Raw genomic sequence first — 22,382 nt, forward strand, 5'->3', positions numbered from 1 at the left:
TGCCTTCTCAGTTTTTCGAGGAGCCTATGGTCTGTGCTTACTGTTAATCTTATGGAATATTCTTGCTTGAAATGTGGCACGATATAGCACGATTCGCTTCTTTTTTCTAACATCATACACTACAGCTGAGCGATTCAGATGCTTGTCTGTCAAAGATGAGCGTTTGTTTTCCCCTGCCCCATCCGTAGACAGACGTAAGGGGGAGCTGTAGGAAGTAAGGATAAATGGTGTCTGAGATTGATCTATTGACTCCAGTGTCCATCTGGCATGAAAGATTGAAAATCCCTGTGTAAAAGGGAACTTGTCTGATGTGAGTCAGCGAACACAAGATTCCCGAGTTGCAGATAACTCTGGTGGTAGCATAGCTCATCTGAACAGCAACAGAATACAGAAATCAAGCTGCTGCTGCTTAGTGTTTGTTTGCTTTCTTTTTATTTTGAGTAGCAGGGAAACTATATCACTTTTCTGCTTGAGAGGGGCATTAAGAATAGAGGGATGAACTTGATGTGAGAAGATAATCTAGTAAGATAAAGATTTTGGCCTAGGGTACATTAAACAAAATAAGGAGGGGGAAGGTTTCTAATGGTTGGAAGAGTTAAAGAACAAAGTTCAAATGGCAGTTTTGGTAGTAGATTCCTGATAAGAAAGATGAGATTGACGACTAGGAGCAATACTGTTCTGAAAACTCGTGACAGCAGCAGGCACGTATTTGAAAATCTATCCTGCTCTTAACAAGTACTTTGAAGACGTGTTTATCAGGGTGGGAGCTTCAGAATTTCATCTGGAATTTTCTGTGATGCCAACCATCAAATTTTATTCTCTTGCTGTTGAGTATCAGTTTTTATGCTTTCATTGAAATTGTATAAAAATGAGAATTGAAGTCGTGAGTGACTTTGGCTTATATTTTAATTCAGTTATGTAAATGTGCATATATTAACATGTATTGACATCTCTTTGTGTTTGTTATGCAGGTTGTGGGAAACTGGTTGGAAACAGCGCTACTATAAAAACAAATTTGATGTTGATGCGTCTGATGAGAAATTCCGTCGTAAAGTTGTACAGTCCTATGTGGAAGGGCTTTGCTGGGTTCTCAGATATTATTATCAGGTACTTAAAAATTTCTTCTCTGAAATGTCAGTTTTCTTTTGTGTCTTCACTCTTTCTTTTCAGGAAATAATAATCCATTGCTCATTTTTGAGAAACAATGCTTTTTTTTGAAGATATAAAGTAAGTGAGTGCCCATTCTATTTGGCACTCAAGATTTGAATGCTGGTTTTGTTTCTCACATACAGTAATGGCACTTGTTAGTTTATTAAGGACTGATGCATATTTTTCTTTTGCAATACGTAGCTTGGTGAAATTACAGATGACTAAATGGGTGAACAAAGGACAAAGCCTGTGAAATTCTAGTAAGAGTTTGAAAGGAACAGAGTTGTTGGTCTTCTCCGTAGATTGTAATGATGTTCTATGAAGGGCATTGTGATTGAAGTAATCTGTATCTGATTTAAATCTTTTGATAATTGAGATGTCAGATTGGTAAGAGATTAGTTAGACATATTGGAGTTTCTTGCACCGATGGTTAATAACTAGCTTCGTGCCCTGCAGACAAAGTAAGTTACGTTTTGTGTGTGACCTGGGAACAGAATGTGCTGGAGCCAATGAAGTCTATCTGTTTCAGTAGGGCTTTGTAGCTTGAACACAGTGCCATGTTGATGAAGCTGCACATTTTTCATAGGTGGCTCACACCTGTCCAACTTAGAGCACAAGCAGGGCAAATAACTCGCGTGCCTGCAAAAAAAACCATGCAGTCTTAAAGTTAGTTTATTTTAACGTGTACTCCTTTCCACCCTTCCCCCTTGGAACAAAAAGGGAGAGTGTTCTCTTCCACTGTATGAATTAGTTGAGTTTGGGCTCCGGCTTGGATTGTTATGATGGATGAAAACCACAGAGTTTAAAGTTTGTAAATCTGTTCCAGTTGATCCGCAGCAGAGCTGAGTTCTCCTCCTTCAGTAGCTCCTTCTGCAAAGGACAAACATCGCCTCGACGCCTTTATAGGTGGAAATTCCCATGATCCTGCACACAGTTTAGGTCTGCTGAAAGCAAACCGTGTTCCTCTTAACTGTGGCAAGATACACTCCTAGAACTCCATAGGTGCCCATGTTTTTCCAAAGTGTGTAAATGAATCTTCAGATTAGCTGTAGGTGTCTAGTTGCTGAAAAACTGTCAGTGTGACCTTCATTGATGCAGTAATACAAAAGCACTGCAAAAGGCAGTCTGGATTTGAAGGGAAACTGAAGGGCTTAGACGAAGGGAGCACCTGGCAAAACTGGGATAATATTTACAAGGTGACTAAAATATTTATACTCATTTGACAATTGTAAAATTGTTTTATTCAAAGAAGGGGGGAGGGGGGGAGGGATGTGTGTTCATTGCTTTATGATCAGAGGCTGTGGCCTTGGGCAGATGTCGTTGCGTGCTTTTATAACTGTTCAAACTGGGGTTGCATTTGCATGTTGAGGGATTTGTGGCTTTAAATGTATAGGAGCTGAAAGACAGGCATACACCGAACTTAAACCAATATGGGCAAGTCCCTATACAACACTCGCTAGTTTAGCTTGTGAAATCAATTTAATTATTGAGGTGTATGTAGGTGACTCCTTGTCCTTCTGAGTTTGTAGATGTTCTGGCAGAAGTAACTGATGCATAGAGGAGCGATAGATGGTAACGGCTGCAAAGGAAATAAATTGGTGAGGTTGACAACAACTTCAGACTTCAGGCAGGACCATAGCACTCTCAAGAAAATTGAGGAATGCAAATAAGACCTCAAGGAAAAATGACTGTACAGAAAATATTTTCTAGTTTAGAAACATTCCAAACGAAAACTTGGTGAAAGTACACAAATGGTTAGGGCTGGTTTTTTTTTCTAGTGTTTTTCCTTCACGTTCAGACGACTCAAAAAGAAGGCAAGTCTCTCTCTACACCTTATAAGAATTACATTGCAGACTTGAAATAGTGCAGCAACGAAATAGTTGCACGTGGTGCTGTTTGTACTTGCATAACAGACCTATGTGTAGGCAAAATCCCGTAACCTGCTATACACGGACAGTCTGTTGCATCAGTATGGAGCAGCAGTCAAATCACTTTCTGCCCATGTGGAAGTTAGATGAGGAAGCTGTTGGACCGGGAGAATTTCAAAATAGGTTTGCTTGAGGGTTTTTGTTTGTTGTTTCCTGTTTCCTGTTTCCCATAATAATAATTGGTTCTAATAACTACAGCTCGTTGTCCATAAAGCTTCTGACAGAATAGATTACATGCTGTTCTATTCTTATAACAAGCTAATCATGCAGAGCATGTTCCACTAGTGGGAACATCTGTCTGGAGAGAAAAAAAAAGGGGGGGGGGGGGGGGGAAGAAACCAATCCACCTGGCTTTTGAAACATACTGAAACCATCTGAAGAATTGCATCTAATAATTATAGTCTCTGTAATTTTATACCAAAAATATCGCTGGAGGAGCCCCATTGACATTTACGTATTCAGAATTGGAAGTCAAAATAGTAGGCTTTTGTTTCAAGTGGTACTGCTAAGAAAAATAGCTGAGGAGGTGAAAACTTGACTTAGACCTCCTAGAGCCACCTTTCCTTTATAAAGTGCATTGTGTTCTGATGTGTTTTGAGTTTACTTTATTTTCTCCTTTTTGAGGATTATTTTTCCTCTTTCAAGTGAATGCACTTCTTATTTCCCAATATTCAAGACAGAAGAATAAGAGGGGAAAAGTAAAATGTTAGTTGAAGTGTGTATTAGTGTTTGTACTGAATAGAAAAGTAACAGTTAAAACTAGAATACTTTTCAACCTGCAACAAATATTGTTCACATTTTCACACCTTGTAGAGTGCATCAAATCAGGGTTTTCTGATTCCCTGTATTCCCAAGTTAGTGCTGGGATTTTGCATTGAAATACAGTAGTGCAGACTGTGTGCTGCCAGGAAAATACTTCTTCTGTTCCTGTTGAGACTTCTGTAATGGCTTTCTGACTGGCACGATTCTGCCTTTGTAATTGTATACAGTTACAGAGAACTTGGAAATTCCTGCTCTATGTCATCTGTGTATTTCCCTGTTTGAGATGTGGTAGCAACTCTACACAAGTTGAAAATGTGTCCAGTTGTTACAGGCTCCTCAGTTTAGCCCAGGGACTGGTTAACTGTATGGATAGACTGTGATTTCCTACTCTTTGCAAGAAATTTTTTGTGCTTGGTTTTATTGGACTTAGCACACGTGCTCGTGTGTTGTCTTTTTTCCCTCGAGGAGGTGGAAAAAGGCATGAGGTATGTTACAGTGTCCTGAAGCAAAGGTTAAGATTCTGCTGTAAGGTCTTTTGTGTCGTTATGGTGCTAGGTACTGTCTCTTTGGCTGTCTCCCTTAGTGACTCAAACCTAGCACATAGCAAGAGTACTTTGGCATAGAAGTCTATCTGCTGTTCTGTGCTGCCGAGGAAATGCCCGCGGTCTCCATTCACTCGCTGTAGTCTGGCTATGAAAAGTTAAGTCCCAACCTGAAGTCCAGAGTTCCTTTAGAGGCAAGAGCTCTTTCTTTTCTAATCATGGGGACTCCTCTTTCTCCTGGTTGATGCTGGGCTAAATTTTGTCATCTTTAGTGACTGGGCTGTGCAATTTTAATTTTTTTTCTTTTCTGATTTGTCTGATTTTGTTTCTCTATCCTAGGGCTGCGCATCCTGGAACTGGTATTACCCTTTTCACTACGCTCCATTTGCTTCTGACTTTGAGGGTATTGCAGACATGCCTTCAGATTTTGAGAAAGGCTCAAAACCGGTAGGGCATCTTTATTTATTTATTTATGATTTGGCACCTCATTAGAAGCGTTCTACATCTGCTTGTTTAATTTCAACAGTTTAAGCCTCTTGAACAACTCATGGGAGTATTTCCAGCTGCAAGTGGAAATTTTCTGCCACCAACATGGAGAAAGCTCATGACAGATCCGGTAAGAATCCTTGTTGTATTCCTCTCTGTAAGGTTACGTTGTCTTGTAATTGTGTGAGCATGACTTGCTGCTTCTTACCTCAGGCAGAAAAATAATGGAGACCAGGAAGGAACGTTTTTGGTAGATTGCAGAGTTTCTTCACGGGGGGGTTGGACTAGATGATCTCCAGAGGTCCCTTCCAACCCCATATGATTCTGTGATTCAAAGATCCTTAATAGTGATTCTTTGAATTCAGATGTTTCAGTGAGGAAACATTATTTCCTGACTCTTACACTTTAGTAGCGTTGTTTACTTTCTTCAAGAAACGTTGCAAAACTTAACTGGGGAGCAGATACCTTAACCTAGTTATCTGGAATTATTCTGTCCTGCTTAATTTCTTGTTTTGATACTCTAATGGAAGCGGTCTCACTGAGGAGACCAGCTCCAGTGTAGGTAAGTCTGCACTGGGGAAGGGAATCGTGGCAAAAAGGGTAGACAATGAGCTCTTTTTGAGGGCTTTTAGAAGCTGGGCAAAGCAGCCAGCCTGCGCCAGGCGCTGGCAGCTTGTGGGGGGCTGCTGAGGCGGTGTGGGCTGAACAGCACCACCCGTGGCAGATCTAAATGAGGCGTAAATGCGCCAGGACCTCACAGTCACAGGCCTTGGTTCTCATGGGGGACTTCAATCACCCTGATATCTGCTGGGAAGGCTACACAGCCAAGCATGTACAGTCCAGGAGGTTCCTCCAGTGTATCGATGATAACTCCTTGACTCAGGTGGTGGAGGAGCCAACAAGGAGAGGTGTACTACTGGACCTAGTTCTGACAAACAAAGAGGGACTGGTGAAGGACATTAAGGTTGGGGGCAGTCATGGCTGCAGTGGTCAGTTCAGGATCGTGGGTAAACAATAAGTAGGATTGAAACCTTGTATTTCAGAAGGGCTAACTTTGACCTCTTCAAGAAACTGCTTGGACAAATCCCATGGGTTAGGGCTCTGGAAGGTAGAGGGGTTCAAGAGAGCTGGACGATACTCAAATATTGCTTTCTCCAAGCTCAGGATTGGTACATCCCTAAGAGCAAAAAATCAGGCAAGGGAAGCAGGAGACCTGCGTGGTTGAGCAGGGAGCTTCTGAAAAAACTCAAGTGGAAGAAGGAAGTTTACAGTGTGTGGAAAAAGGGACTGACCACTTGAGAAGGTTACAAGAATGCCATTAGAGTATGCAGGGATGAAATGAGGAAAGCCGAGGTCTCCTTGGAATTATAATTGGCAAGGATGTCAAAGCCAACAAGAAGGGTTTTTTCAAGTATATTGGAGGCAAAAGGAAAACTAGAGAAAACGTGGGCCCGCTGTTGAATGAGGCAGGTGCCATGGTGACAGAGGATGCAGAGAAGGCAGAGTTGCTGAATGCCACCTTTGCTTCAGTCTTTACTGCTCAGGCCAGCCCTCAGGAGTCCCAGACTTTGGAGGTAACAGAGAAAGTCTGGATGAAGGAAGACTTCCCCTTGGTTGAGGAAGATCAAGTCAGAGAACAGTTAAGTAAACTGGATACCCGCAAGTCCATGGGTCCTGATGGGATGCACCCACGAGTGCTGAGGGACCTGGCAAAAGTCATTGCTGGGCTACAATCCACCGTCTTTGAAAGGTCCTGGAGAACAGGCGAGGTGCCCGAGGACTGGAGGAAAGCCAGTGTCACTCCAGTCTTCAAAAACAGAAAGAAGGAGGACCCAGGAAACTACAGGCCGGTCAGCGTCACCTCCATCCCTGGAAAGATGATGGAACAGCTCGTTCTGGGTGTCATCTCAGTGCATATGGAGGAAAAGAAAGCCATCAGAAGTAGTCAACATGGATTCACCAGGGGCAAATCATGTCTTGACTAACCTGATAGCCTTCTACAATGGCATGACTGGATGGATAGATGAGGGGAAGGCGGTGGATGTTGTCTACCTTGATTTCAGCAAGGCTTTCAACACCATCTCCCACAGCATCCTCATAGGTAAGCTTAGGAAGTGTGGGTAAGAAGAATGGACAGTGAGGTGGATTGAAAACTGGCTGAAAGACAGAGCTCAGAGGGTCCTGATTAGTGGCACAGAATCTAGTTGGAGGTCTGTAAAGTGTGGTGTTCCCCAGGGGTCAGTACTGGGACCAGTCCTCTTCAATATATTCGTCAACGACCTGGATGAAGGGATGGAATGTACCCTCAGCAAGTTTGCTGATGACACAAAACTGGGAGGGGTGGCTGACACACCAGAAGGCTGTGCCGCCATCCAGCGAGACCTGGACAGGCTGGAGAGTTGGGCAGAGAGGAACCTGATGAAATTCAGCAAGGGCACGTGTAGGGTGCTGCACCTGGGGAGAAATAACCCCCTGCACCAGGACAGGACAGGGGCTGACCTGCTGGAGAGCAGCTCTGAGGAGAAAGACCTGGGAGTCCTGGTGGACAACAGAATAACCATGAGCCAGCAATGTGCCCTTGTGGCCAAGGTGGCCAATGGCATCCTGGGGTGCATCAGGAAGAGTGTGACCAGCAGGTGGAGGGAGGTCATCCTGCCCCTCTGCTCTGCCCTGGTGAGGCCCCATCTGGAGCACTGTGTCCAGTTCTGGGCTCCCCAGTTCAAGGACAGGGAACTGCTGGAGAGGGTACAGCAAAGGGCTACAAAGATGATGAGGGGCCTAGAACATCTCTCTTATGAGGAGAGGCTGAGGGACTTGGGTCTTTTTAGTCTGGAGAAGAGAAGGCTGAGGGGGGAATCTGATCGATGCCTATAAATACTTAAAGGGAGGGTGTCAAGAGGATGGGGCCGGTCTTTTCTCAGTGGTGCCCAGGGACAGGACAAGAGGAAATGGGCACAAACTTGAACATAGGAAGTTCCACCTAAACATGAGGAGGAACTTCTTTCCTTGAGGGTGGCAGAGTACTAGAACAGGCTGCCCAGGTAGGTGGTGGAGTCTCCTTCTCTGGAGACATTCAAACCCCACCTGGACACGTTCCTGTGCAACCTGCTCTGGGTGGACCTGCTTTGTCAGGGGGGTTGGACTAGATGATCTCCAGAGGTTCCTTCTAACCCCATATCATTCTGTGACTCTGTGAAGCGCCCTCCCACACTTCGTGTTTAAATGGCATTTAATAAAAGATGTTTCTCTTAGTCAAAGTTCTTTGCATCTTCCTTAGCTTTGTGTTTGCTTGCCCTCTGTGAAGTACAGTACTACATGCCATTCTCAATCATTTTCATAATTGGCTTCAATGATTTTTTTTTTATTTTCTCAAATACAGGAATCAAGCATAATTGACTTCTACCCTGAAGATTTTGCTATTGATTTAAATGGGAAGAAATATGCTTGGCAAGGTGACATTCCAACTTTCGGTGTTTTTTTTGAGCTGTAGTATACTTAGTCTTAAGTATATTTAAGTATACTACTACTGCTACTGACCTTAGTCTTAAGAATCTATGTAAAAATAGGAAGAAATTGGAAAATTATCTTAGTGAGATAGTCCCATGGGTAACTTGTGTTACTTGGTGTAGGGGAGAAATATTTTACAGCAGGTGTATTTTTGAAAAGAAATTAATATGAAGAACAAGTTATGATTCAGTAACTGATTTAGGATTGCCAATGATTATTAGTAATTTCAGCCATCATTTTAGATTTGTTAATTTGTGCTGAAATAGATTAATCATTTTTCTATTTTTATCAGCCATACTGTGTAATTGTCTTTTGTCTCCTTTGCATTTAATTAATGGATCTTGTTCTGTTCAATCAGTGGCTCATTAGTACCTTGCAAAAAATACTTTGGGGAATACAGAAATGTTTGGATGCGTACAAAGAATGAAAGAACAGCTACAGTATTTAATGTAGATTCTTCTTTCTTTAGACAATATTAATTTTAAAGGTGTGCCAAATTTTGTGGCTGTTTACACTCTTTAGCCAATAGTATAACATCTCAATTGTAGGTATAAATAATTATTTGGGCACAAAATGAAACACATGAGATTCCATCTGAGCCTAAGAAAACTGATTTTTACTCTGAGGGTGGTCAGACACTGGAACACCTTGCCCAGAGAGGTTGTGGAGTCTCTGTCCTTGGAGATATTCCAAACCCAGCTGGACATGGTCCTGAGCAACCTGCCTGGGGCAACCTGAGCAGCCCGTGACTGTGCTGGAGCAGAGGGTGGGGACTAGATGATCTCCAGAGGTTCCTGCTGGTTCTTCCCAAGTTCTGTGATTCTTCCCCCAAGGCAGCTCGCCTATGTTTTTGAAATAGCCACAGTTAGACACACGAGTATCTTACTCGGGACAGTGTTCCAAAATCAAAGAAAATATTCCTAGGTATTTTGAAGCATGTTGTATAGCAGGTTTTCCCTCCATGACCTGAAGCCCTTTCTTACCCCTGCTGTAATTCTGGCAACGTTACTTAGTCCTTTTGTCCAGTTATCAAACCTACAGACTAAAGCAGTAATGGTTTAAGTAGCTCCCTCTTGCTTTCAGCAGCCTAGAATGTTTCTTTTGATTCATTTAATGCTTAATTGCATTATAAACTCTTTGTTCTGGATTAACATCTGGAAGTCTCATCCTTAAAAAACAGTTGTGAAACAAGAAATATTTTCCAAGCTGGAAGTACAGAGTATCTCTGTTAAAAAGCATCTAATATATCTGAGATCTGCCTGCTGGTAGAGCTGGTATGGGACTATGGAAATATGGAACTATGAATATCAGTTTGGTAGAAAGCCTTTGGTGTCTTCTTGGTCAGGAAAAGCTTTAGTGCTCGTGGTAAGGGAAGTACAAATTAAAATAATTACTCCAGCTTCTAACCAATAATAAGGGTGACAGAAGTAAATATTTGAAGAATTTCTTCATGCTTTTTTGGATTTTATAATAGAAGAAAACATAGACTGGAGCATACCATGGAAGGCTATTCTCCAGCTTCATCCACTGTGATTGAGCGGGCTCTGAGATGTGCTGCTTAGTGAGGGATTTTGATCCTGAGAGGAGCCTCCATGTTATCTTGGAGTAAAATTAATAGCTGGTATGAGTAGTCCCTAATGGATAATATCTGTATCACCTCGTTGCTGAACTTGGAGTGATTTCTTCCATTGTTGTCTCTTAATAATTTAATTTGAATAAAGTAGCATTGAGTTCTGTCAGGGGAGTATCTGTAGCAAATGAGACAAATAATGACTGTCTTACTGAGCTCATCTTGTTCCTAAATGAAGCAGGTGTGGGTAGAGATTACTGCTTCCCAGTGCCTCCCCAGGACTGGGTGGGGGGAGGAGGAGGAGCAGGATGGTGGGATGCTTCGAGATCAGCTTCCCTTTTCAACCTGTACTACCACTGAACTATTTTTCTCTAAACAGCCTGTGTGGTCACAACCTCTGAAAATGCAGGGTTTTCTTTTCTGTGACTGATGCAACAGTTGTTTCTCGGGTAAAGAATCTATTGGAGGTTTCCGTGGTAGTGGGTTTTTTTGTTTTGTGGTTTTGGGGGTTAGTTTGCCTTTATTTATTTATTTATTTATTTATTTATTTCCCTACAAGTGTGAAAAAAAAAATGGTTTGGTTTTACTAGGTGTTGCGTTATTGCCATTTGTTGATGAGCGACGCCTTAGAGCTGCCCTGGAAGAAGTCTACCCTGACCTCACTCCTGAAGAAAGTAAGATTTGTGATATTTTGTTACAATTTGTTATTACTATTGTGTTTAACCCTAAATGAGCAAGGTATAATAGATGTTTGGTTGGATTGAATTATGGCAAGCTGTACCCTCTTCTGCATGGATAGTGGCTGATAATTAGAATGATCCTTGATGGGTTTGTTTTTGTAGCTTTCACTTACTTTTCTTTTACCCAAGGAGACCAGGCATAAGACTTAACCTGAAAATTAGATGGCAGCTTAATCATGTGAAAAGCTTCTACCAGTATACGCTGTTAGAGTACTAGTTAGATAAATATGTTAAAATCAAAAGAATATACTGTTTCCATGATTTGAGTTGATGGTAAAACTTGATAGGTGTATTGGCTGTTCTGACCAGTAGGCTGGCTGTGTCCGGTTACATGTGAAGCTTTGGGTTAGCTTATGTAGGCAAACGTATGTGTCGTCTTCTCCATTGTACAAAAAATAATAGCTGGTTCTTGTAGGTAAACTGCTTGGAAGGTGTGTGGGTTTTGGGGGGTTTGGGTTTGTTGGGTTTTTGTTACCCAGCCTTTCTGTATCTTCAACATTACCCTGTTCTAAATTCAACATTTCTGCCAATGAACATAAGATTCCCTTTTTACTGTCTGCCAGCTACCCTTGTGACCAGAGACATCCTTCTCTGGGCCAGAGACACTGTCTTTCTGCTACTCTCGAGGAACGTTCAAAGCTTTCTCCACAATGAAGCTTTCCTTTCATGGAGATGTCAACAGGAAGGTGTGCTGGTCTACTGTATTCCTTCCTTTCCTCTTTGCTCTCAACTCTTTGTTCTCTTCATCTTTTCTAGGCAGAAGAAATAGCCTTGGTGGTGATGTTATCTTTGTTGGAAAACACCATCCACTTTGTGACTTTATTGTAGAGCAGTACAAGACCAAAAATACAGAGGTAGGTTCTACTTGTTCTTAAGGGGTTGTGTAAATGGGGAGAGTGGAGGTCTAATGAAGTGCTTCAGCTGAAAAATTATTTCTTCCGTAGCCAGTTGATATACCGCCAGAGCTGTGCCATGGAATCCAGGGAAAGCTTACACTGAATGAAAATGCCGTTCTTCCAGATCAGTGAGTATGGGTTGTTTGATGCTAAAGGACATTTTCTTCAGTTACGTCTGCATTTAAGTAAAAATATCTTTGCGCCCACAAGGAGAAATGTTGAACTCCTGACAAAGCAATGCATTTAGTTCTGAGGCTAAACGTGCTTTCCGCTAGGTTTCATAGTACGTATGTATTATCATCTGCATATGTAAAACAACAAGTAAGTAAAACTTTCATTCTACGATCCTATCTTTTTTATTTCAGATCTAGGCTTTTAAAGCAGCATCAGAAATCTTTGAAGCACTCTAATGTGTGTGTGTAATTGCTGATGAATCTTTTTTTGTGTTTGTCATTTCATCTGTGGAAGACTGATTCCTATGTATTTAGTAATGTTTGAACTTTAATAGGTAAACAGGGCCTGTATAAGTGATCAGTGGCCTTATTCAGTAAGGTCGTGTTGTTTTGGCCTCTTTGCTTTTGTATGAATGTTAATTTAATGCAGTCTGATGTGACTTCCAGTAGTGCATGCTGTTTAAAAAAATCCAACCCAACAACTCTGCTTTTTATATGCTAATCTTAATTGCATTAAAGGAAAATCCAGATAGAGATAGATTAGATATATTTTGCCAGTTTCCATTTAGCCTTTAGCACTAAATTCAGGACTGTTACCAGCTACACATACAAAAAATGCTAATATTTTTTGTTTTCTAGATAATGCATTTAGTATGAGAAATTATCAGTGTAATCTTTGCATTGTAGGATATGCTTTCATTTATCTAACTTTGCTTAGAGGCATAAGCAGGTGTTCAGTAACTCATTTGCATTAAATGCACAAACACTCCATTTTTGTTGGACAGATAATGTATCCTAGGTCACACTCACTAATATACATTTCTCTATTCTTGTCATGGCCTGTGAAGAATATGAGCAAGTCAGAGCTGTTCTTGGAGAGAATAGCAATGCAGGAAAAAAGACTCTTCTGGCATTGTCTTCCCTAGATAGAGCCTGAGAAATGGGGTTTTGTTTTTTTTTACCTAGAGAAGTAGTTCGGTAGGAATTCTGTGAAGATGGGCAGGCATTTATATTGCCACTTCAGAATAAGTCTTACTTTGCTCAAAAGTTTTGGATCAAATTCAACCAATATGAGTGCAGGTTGTGACCTCTGTGTGTAACGTGGGTCTGTGGCAGTTGCGCGCAGTGGGGTGAACAGAAATCTGCTTTCTGATTTGATAAGAGTAATTTTCTCGAGCATGTTGTTTGTCTGCTTGAATTGAAGGGGTAAAGTTTTCTGGAGGAAAGAAGGAAAGGGTTAAGATGCAACTGCATATTAGCCTATGAAATCTCAGACAGGAGATTCTTTAAGTGCTGTGTACAACAGCTACTTATATTTTAGTTATTTATTTATTTTTACTTCAAAGCCTTTTTCTTCCTAGTAAAATTTGTGCCTTGATGGTGCTGCATGTGTATCTGTCTCTCTGGTCTTCTCGTGCCCTCTTACAACCTGTTGGCTTGTTATAATGAAACGCTAGCAGTACAGGGAGGTTTCCAAGGTGCAGAGTAGTACTAAGGTTTGTGAACAGGCTGCTGGGTAGTGGGAAGTGAACCCATTGGTAGAATCATAGAATCATTCAGGTTGGGGAAAGACCCTTGGGATCATCGAGTCCAACCATCTACCCTACTCTACAAAGTTCTTCCCTACACCATATCCCCCAACACCACATCTAAGCGTCTCTTAAACTCATCCAAGGATGGTGACTCAACCCCCTCCCTGGGCAGCCTGTTCCAGTGTCTGACCACTCTTTCCGTGAAGAATTTTTTCCTAATGTCCAGTCTAAACCCACCCTGTTGCAGCTTGAAGCCATTCCCTCTTGTTCTATCGCTATTTGCTTGTGAGAAGAGACCAGCGCCAACCTCTCTACAATGTCCTTTCAAGTAGTTGTAGAGTGATGAGGTCTCCCCTCAGCCTCCTCTTCCTCATACTAAACAGTCCCAGCTCCTTCAACCACTCTTCATAAGATTTATTCTCCAGGCCCTTCACCAGCTTCGTTGCCCTCCTCTGCACCCGCTCCAGCACCTCGATATCTCTCTTGTATTGAGGTGCCCAAAACTGGACACAATACTCCAGGTGTGGCCCCACCAGTGCTGAGCACAGGGGCACAATCACCTCCCTGCTTCTGCTGGTCACGCTATTTCTAATACAAGCCAGGATGCCATTGGCTTTCTTGGCCACCTGGGCACACTGCCGGCTCATGTTCAGCCACTTGTCAATTAGAACCTCCAAGTCCTTTTCCGCCAGGCAGCTTTCCAGCCACACTTCCCCAAGCCTGTACCGATGCGTGGGGTTATTGTGGCCCAAGTGCAGGACCTGGCACTTGCCCTTGTTGAAGCTCATACCATTGATGTTGGCCCATCGATCCAGCCTATCTAAGTCTCTCTGTAGAGCCTCCCTGTCCTCATGCAGATCAACTCTCCCACTTAACTTGGTGTCATCTGCGACATCTGGTAGACACTAGAGAATCCACACAGATCAGCTGCGAAACTACTGATACTAAGAAGTAAGGATCCAGTAATTCTTATCGCTTATGGAAGTATTTAAGGGAAAAGCAAGTTAATTTTGAAGTCCCTTTTATGTGTCCCAGGCCTAGTTGACAGAGGAACGGGAGCGGTCGCAACAGAGGAAGTGGAGCAAATGGTGAGAAGTATGTTACGTTACGTTTTGACAGGTTTTTCTCTTTACCAGGACAGTGGAGTCTCCTGTTCCAATGCTACGTGATCTTACACAAAATTCTGCAGTCAGGTAAGTAAACTCTGGGGTTCAATGCAACAGCGTACAGAACGCAGCAGTCAAAACTAATTTTATTCTGGTGTTTTGTTGTGTTGAACTGGCAACGGAATCCATCTCTTTATAAAATTTAAGCTTTTACATTAAACATTTCTAGTTTTCTGTGAGAATTGAATCAAAATATTATGTTGTAACACAGCGGGCTTGGATTAGGTTGGTTAAGCAGAGTGTGCGTAGTGGCGTGCCCTGCGGGGATGTCCAAAACAGTCATTTCTCAGTGTGAGAAATTGATTGGAAGCCCTCCAGCTCTTGATTTTTGCCTCTTGGATTTTTATGCATTTTTATTCCTAGCAATTACCAGAGCATGCCTGAGAATATAAGTTTAATGTCTTTAAGAAGTCAAAGAGTAATACTAACTTTGCCTGAATGTGATGTTTGGAAGAATAACGAGAAACTTCATAATGAATAAAAAACAATGCAGAGTTTCCAAGAGTACATATTGTGGTCACGGAAGGTTTTAATTACTCCTGCACTTGACAGCAAGTTTCTGTAGATCTAGCGTGTTGTATGTCATTCTCACTTAATTTGGCACAGTATAATAGGTATGTAATGCTTGAGCCTATAACCTTTCACTTCTTGAGCCACATAAGATACTTGAGACACTGAAAATCACCCGTGATCTGTCTGCATTATTTTTTCCTCCAAGGAGGCATAACTTGGTTCAACTAGAACAACTGTCTGCAGGCAGTAAGAAACGCTGAGTTGTGTCTTGTCAGGATACTATAGAAAGGATGTTTTGAAATGGGGATTTAGTTGCTTTGAGTGATGAGTTAAAGGTAGTTTTTAGCTTTCCGTCTGCCACCGTCAGGAGGTCTGAATTGTTTTACGCTTCTGTCTGTTTCTCTATTGCAAGGATTTCTCTTCCTGTCTTTTGAGATAATATGAGCGGTCATGATTCTGCTCTTCAGTTCTTGTGACTTTGGCTGAATTTTCCAAGGGACCATTATTCTTTTTCCTTTGAGTCTCATTCATTCTCTGTGCTGAAAAACAGATAGATTTCGGTTGGAAGAGTGAGATTATTCCACTTAGTTGTTTGCTTTTATCTTTCTTGGCATCCCAAGCATTCTTCTATATCAAATGATAGGTAGTGAGAGAACCGGAATCAGGCTGGTGCTGTGCACTCCAAACGTGTCCCTGGTGTGAACTACCTGAGACCTGGATACTTACACCAGGAGTTTGGTTATGCTCTGGGAAAATACATCCACACCCCTAGCAATTCCAAACAGCTATATAATGCATTGTACCAGCAGAAATTAGGCTTTCAGACACTTTTTGCTCTATTACTATTTAGTTTGTCTAACTCTAGACAGCTCAAAATGCAGGGTCTGCGAGGTGTCACTAAAAAATATGTGTATAATCCTCCACAAGAACTGCATGTTACTGCAAAGCTGCCTTTCAGCATAAAAACTCCCTGGCCCAGCAAATCGCACTTCGAAGTTTTGCACGCTTTTGACTAGACCACATAGCAAGCTGATATCCTTCCTGTCTATTGTGGCAGCCTTTGAACTTAATCAAGTACAATCAGGGCTTTGACTAGAGGATTTGTAGTCAAGGGTCTGTAGGAGATGCTTTCATTACCATACGTAGGACTAGTGTCTAGAAAACAGTTCTTTCTTCTAGAAAACTTTCTTTTAGGCTGGCTGTTGATACAGGGGAGGAAAAAGATCACCCCGTGGAAAATAATTGAGGCATCCAAGTCCAATATAGTCTGTATATCCATGTGCAAGAAATGTACTTTGCAGTTTAAGTCATGGGTTCTTGAATCTTATCTTTTCTGTGTTGTACATCGCTGTTAATAAAGCAGCAATTACTTTTTAATCTTGCTTAATTATCAAGTAAACTTAATCCTCAAATACTTTCTCCTAGTATCTCTTTCAAAGATCCGCAATTTGCTGAAGACTTTGTTTTCAAGGCTGTAGTGTTACCTGGTGCAAAGTAAGTATCAGTTGTCAGTTTTCAAATAATTCCATTTTCTTTCATTAATCTGAGTATTTGCTCTGATAAGTATTTATGGAACTATTTTTAATGTTAAGGAAACCTGCTCCGGTTCTGAAGCCGGGAGACTGGGAAAAAACCAACAACGATGGCAGGCCTTGGAGACCACAGCTTGGCTTTAACCGAGACAGAAAACCAGTCCATTTGGACCAGTCGGCGTTTAGAACTTTAGGGTAAGACTAGCAGCATTGTTACTCACTGTCTTGCTGCGATGACTATGCTTATTTATTGTTTGGTTGGTTTTTTTTTTTTTAAATTAAAAAATAAAAGCAGCACCACAAAGGGGGTGACAGTGGACTGTCAGAGATTAGGTGCCGATGTTCCATGTTGGAAACTTTGGCATCTGAGATTTAAATTCAGTATTGATGAAAAGTGTGTATTACTATAATTTTGCAGTAATGCCTTGCATTCATCATGATTTGGAGGGGGGGGTTCTAACTAGCTTTCCCACTGCTTTTTTTCAACTTGTTTGGTGGTTACTTGCTTGAAGTACAGAAGGTAGAGTGAGAATATTGCACACAAGTGATAATTAAGACTATTACGAAGACAGGATTGTCTTTTATGCTTTAAAACCAAAGACATTTTTAAAACCCAGGTATGAAGCATGTGTTAAACCATACAATTCCTTTGTTTGTCACTTTTCAAGACATCGCCACGGTCAGTTTTTATTAGTTCTCCAAAAATCCAAGTAACTTTCTCAGGTGCTGCAGTGTAGCATGAGAATGCTTCTAAGTGCAGTTAGTTTTTACTGAACTCTTAGACAATTTGCAGGAAATACATGGGGCTTTTTTCTGCTTATTGGGGCTTGCTATAGAAACTTCAGAATTTTTGCTGGGACCAGCTCACAGAGCGTGTACTTTCTTTGTGGTGTGCCTGGGACCCTGATCTGTACGTGAGTCATTGCGTTGTGCTTGTGCACATCTCCACTGACACACTGGGAGAGATGGGGTGTTTGATGGGCTGGGTAGCAGCTGTGCTATAACATGGGGTTCACGTTCTTTTTTCCTTCTCATTTCTTACATATAATAGCCATACGATGCCAAGGGAAAGAGGGATGCCAGGAATGTATGCCAATGCAGTACCTCTTGGAACGTATGGGAGCCCGTACACCAGGCCGCTTCTGAGTGGGCAGCAGCAGATTCCTAAATTGTTGTCAAGTAAGTGGGTTCTGCTTTCTGCATTTCAGAGTTTGAAAAATATTACGATTTCATTTTGATCTGTTGCACTATAATGAATAAAAAGTGGATTCAGGCATCCATTTTCATTAACCTTATGTTGCTCTTCTCTATTGCTCTTCCTTTATGGAATTGCTGTAGTGAAATGTACTAAAATGTAATTATGTCCTTGTAACTGGGATCCCATTTTGAATACTGTGCCCAGTATTCAAATGCAGGAGGAAAAATAGCACTTTGTCTACTAAGGGATCCTTAGTGCCTGTTACCCAGAATGTATTCAGTATGTGGCTGAATCTCAGCATCACCAGCAGACTTAGTAGAAGCTTGGTGCTTTGTGTTCGAAGAGAACAACAAGAGGAGGATGCTGGCCACAGAAAATAACTGATGCACAAGGTGTGGTGGCAGATCAGGAGATATTGTAGGACGGACAGAAGAGCTGTGGTTGGTGCCGAGACACCAGGCTGAACCAAAATTGCTAATTCACAGGCCTGTATTGGCTTCTGCTGCCTGCAGTAGGTGTTGCAACTTCTGGCAAAGAGATAGTAGGAGGTGGTCAGGAGGTCAGGGATGGCAGTGCTGTTGGCTTGGTGAACAAGTGGGTCGCTGGAAGTGGTAAGATAAATCCTGTGTGACCCAAAGCAGAGTTCTTCATCATGGGAAGGAGTGCCTGTGTGAAGGGCTCCCAAAAGGGACAATAGTCCTGTCTCTTAGCCTGTGGTCAGGAGCTGCATTTCTGTAGTGGTGGGATTAAGACAAGAGAAAACTTGGCTAAACTGCCTAAAATGGTCCTTTAAGAAGTTTTCACTGTTCAGCTGAATTCTTGCAATATTGAATTATGCAAGTGTTCGAAGCTTAAATAGCTGACACAGGTAAAGATTGAACACCGGTATTTTGTCACATATAGAAGACCAGACCACTACTGCATAGCGAAGCTGTCAGCCTTTTTTGTACTTGACTTGCGTTTTTGTAGCATATGAAACAACAAATAAATAATATTGATGGCTGCTCTGAATTAGACTTACTGTCCAGTCCCAAAGTAGATGACGTGCAGTTGTGTAGGGGGTGCAGAAGCTTTCTCGTGCAAAGAATCAAGTTGATTCAAGTGGAATGGATAGAATATGAGATTCTGGAGCTATTAACTTTGATTAAAGGAAAACAAGTGGTTTTTTTAAATGAACCAGAAGAGTGTGGGGAATGGAAAAGCAGAACTACCAGACAGGCATCACATTTTTGTATTAATCTCCAAAAAGAAAGTCTGCATGGTTTTGGGGAGAGAGAAAGTATTTGTGAGCCCATCAGTCCCTATACTGTTGTTCAAGTCTTCTGAAGCTTGAGTCTTGATGCCGTGTGGGAAATACTTACTTCAAAGCAGTTTTCTCTGCCTTACATACATGGACCTGATCTTGCCAATTAAGTACTTAAAAAGCTCTTGTCCTCATGGCATCTGAGCACCTTGTGTTGTATAGGAAGCACTCCACGTGCAAAAATATGCCCCAATGCCATCGTTCTTTCAAATTGAGGATGCTCGAATCCACTGATCAATATGAAATCCCAGTCCATCTGTTGGCCTCAGAAAAACTGTCTGGTGGCTTTCTTTCATGCATCCCTTCCTCCCCTCATCTTACTCATCCTCAGATTGCCTCAGGCATCCCCAGTTGCTGTTCTCCAGGTGTGCCTGGCAAATCTGAATGCAAGGCCCTTTTTTCCTCCCCTCTTTTTTCCTCCCCTCTTTTTTCCTCCCCTCTTTTTTCCTCCCCTCTTTTTTCCTCCCCTCTTTTTTTTTTCTCCCCTCTTTTTTTTTCTCCCCTCTTTTTTTTTTCCTCCCCTCTTTTTTTTTCCTCCCCTCTTTTTTTTTTCCTCCCCTCTTTTTTTTTCCTCCCCTCTTTTTTTTTTCTCCCCTCTTTTTTTTTTCCTCCCCTCTTTTTTTTTTCCTCCCCTCTTTTTTTTTTCCTCCCCTCTTTTTTTTTTCTCCCCTCTTTTTTTTTTCCTCCCCTCTTTTTTTTTTCCTCCCCTCTTTTTTTCCTCTTCTGTCGCTTTTCCACTTTCCTTAATACTGACTTTCCCATTAGGCAGAGGTTGATTTCATGCTTTCCCGTTCGTGCAGGAATAAGAGGCACCGGGTCAACCTGCTGGTCCCTCCAGCCGCCGTTGCGGCGCGCTGCTTCGCACGCTGCCAGCACTAGTCATACAAAGGCTTTTTCACAAAGCAGGGGTTGTGTGCCTGCCATTGCTCTCTGGGGCTCTTCATCCCGGAGTCGAGAAGCTGATTCCTGGCACACTGTTTTCGTGGGAGACTGCAGTGCAACATGCTGCGAATGTGTTCTTTGTCACTTAATTGCACTGTGTTTCTTCTCCTCTTCCACTAATGATAGCAAGCTGTCCTAGGAGATTAGTCTTAAACTCTGACTTCTGATTTAAACTGGCTGCAATGTGAAGTCTTTACAGCTAACCACAGTGGTGGTTGACTTATTCAATGCCAAGCGGCTGCATGTGTCTTAACTCCTCTTTTACCAGGTGGAGACCCTGGTAAAGGGGTTAAACCCTTGCTTAAACCCTTGTTAGAAGAATACCTCCAAGTGTCATAGCCCAAAATTTCTGCCTAAATCAGCCTTTCTGACATTCACCCTGAAGGATGCTGCTGGAAGTGGGACCACGCCTGGACACCATAACACATCCTGAATTATGGATTTTGTGGCTTGAGTGTAAAGCAAACCTGTCAAGGTGGGAGCGTGTCAGCAGCTCTCTGAACCTCATTGCAGTAGGTGGTGGTCATCTTATTGAACACGGACAGTCTGTGTGGACAGTACATTTGCTCTGATGGAAATTTGTGGTCAGAATTGAGCACGGGGGCCAATTTCACCCGGACAGCTTTCTGCCTAGGAGTACTAAAAGGTGTTCCTAGATCTGACAGCACAGCTATCTTCTTGCCTTTTGCAGTCATCCCCTTCAGTTCAAGCACAAATGTCCGTGTCAAAGCACAGATATCTTCAGCTAGAAAATAAATTAGAACAAATGGGAAGGCATATGCTGAGTTTTCTCAGTGGGGCAGGTTATCTGTTGTGTCAAAGGCATGTTCATCAACTCCATAATTGTGAGAACAGCTGTATATTGTGGCATAATTGGATTGGGAAGCATCTGGAACTCACACATTCCTGAAAAACTAGAGCTGATGCAGTTAAAATTCCCACATTTTGTGGGATTGTTATAGAGCAACTTTTTCATTTTATGTATTATGTTTTTATATGTATGACGAAGTAAAATTAGACTCTAGAAGGGCAATGCGGTCACCCAAAGTGCTGTCTCTTCCTCAAGAGCCTGCTGTGGGTGTTCCTTACTGTTGTTCTCTGATTTGACTTTGATGTGCCAATTTTCAGTTGATGAATAATTGTCTGTGCTGATAACTTGGAGAGTCAAGTGCAGTATGGCAGTACTCTGTGAATGGCATATTTGGTTTCTGCGGCACAGGATATCTGATTTATGACTTTCATTTCAGTCAGTAAACTTGTCAATTAGCTGCATTTGAAAAGTGATTTTTGATTAGTGCAATCAGTAAACACAAAATCTCCTCTTTGATTGCCACACTGATTAGATAAATTGTTACTTGAGGAGCTGCTAGAGAAGGCAGTTTATTTGGCCTTATAGCTCTAGGAAATGCCTAAGTTTTGAAGACTAAAGAAAATATTAATTGTCATTTCTTCTCCAATTTTGTGCTTTTTTGAAGTGCAATTCACCGCTCCAACCTTCTTCCCTCAAAGAATGTTCTCTGTCAGAGCAATACAAATGAATAGTAATAAGGTGGCTTTAAAGAAATCATCATAAAAACATTTAAACTCTTTCTTAAACCATTCCCTTGAGCTGCAAAAACATGTGGTTACAGCAGGAGAGCCAGAGCCTTTCTTTTTCAGATGGAAAGAAAGTGATTAAATAGGACACAAGTTTTTAACTAACCCTTAAACAGGGGTCTGTATGAATGGGAAACGCTGTACCAGGGCAAGACCAGCATCGTCTCACTGGGTTTCTCACTAGAGCACCATTTGACCCCGGTAGTGGAATGGAAAATGTGTCAATAAACTTCAATTAAAATGTGAAGTTCTGACCAGGGAGGGTCAGAGAGGGGGAGATTGTATTAGTGTTTATAATTGTTTGGATGCTTGGGTGTCTTGCCTAGCTCAGCCTGCACGGAGGAGAAGCGTGGGGGAGGCATCGCCATTATTCTCCGTGGAATATAGGGGGTTTATTTCTGGAAGTTTATGTCTCCCAGCAAGCAAAAGGAGAACTGAGACAGGCTTAGGAGACCTGCAGGTCTGGTTATGGTGACGGAGCCAAACCCTAGCCCTCATTGTGGCGACTGCAGATGAGGAACTACAGGTGTTAGTAGCTACAGATGGAGTGGGTTTGTGCGTCTGAAAATGTTATTAGCAGAGTACAATTCTGCTATGGTGCTGCTGCTGTCTGCAAAACTTTGAAATTATTAGAAATGAAAAGGTTTTTTAGGATATTTTTTTGATTGAAAGTAGTTACACTCCTAGGCGTTACCAATTTTTTTTTTCGTCTTTGTACTTTTTTTCTTTAAGCTTCAGTTTAATGTCGTTTAATCCCTTGTTTTCCCCAAAGTAGCTGAAGACAACATTGTGGGCCTGAGTTTTCTTGTGTTGCGCTAATCTTGTATTCGAAAGCAAACACGTCATC

General features: G+C 41.9%; 1 protein-coding gene across 1 annotated transcript in view; it reads left to right on the forward strand.

Moving 5' to 3' along the window:
• XRN2 (5'-3' exoribonuclease 2) overlaps window positions 1–22,382 on the forward strand; it is a 55,083-nt gene that overhangs the window by 19,600 nt on the left and 13,101 nt on the right. Inside the window, exons 17-27 of the mRNA XM_074168346.1 lie at window positions 972–1,107; window positions 4,721–4,828; window positions 4,908–4,997; window positions 8,247–8,319; window positions 10,535–10,618; window positions 11,441–11,538; window positions 11,629–11,708; window positions 14,422–14,478; window positions 16,390–16,458; window positions 16,557–16,691; window positions 17,548–17,675. Of these exons, the coding sequence (XP_074024447.1) occupies window positions 972–1,107; window positions 4,721–4,828; window positions 4,908–4,997; window positions 8,247–8,319; window positions 10,535–10,618; window positions 11,441–11,538; window positions 11,629–11,708; window positions 14,422–14,478; window positions 16,390–16,458; window positions 16,557–16,691; window positions 17,548–17,675 (1,058 nt within the window). The remainder of the gene's footprint in view (window positions 1–971; window positions 1,108–4,720; window positions 4,829–4,907; window positions 4,998–8,246; window positions 8,320–10,534; window positions 10,619–11,440; window positions 11,539–11,628; window positions 11,709–14,421; window positions 14,479–16,389; window positions 16,459–16,556; window positions 16,692–17,547; window positions 17,676–22,382) is intronic.

Source organism: Numenius arquata, chromosome 2 (genome assembly GCF_964106895.1).
Source record: "Numenius arquata chromosome 2, bNumArq3.hap1.1, whole genome shotgun sequence".
NCBI classification, from domain to species: Eukaryota; Metazoa; Chordata; class Aves; order Charadriiformes; family Scolopacidae; genus Numenius; species Numenius arquata.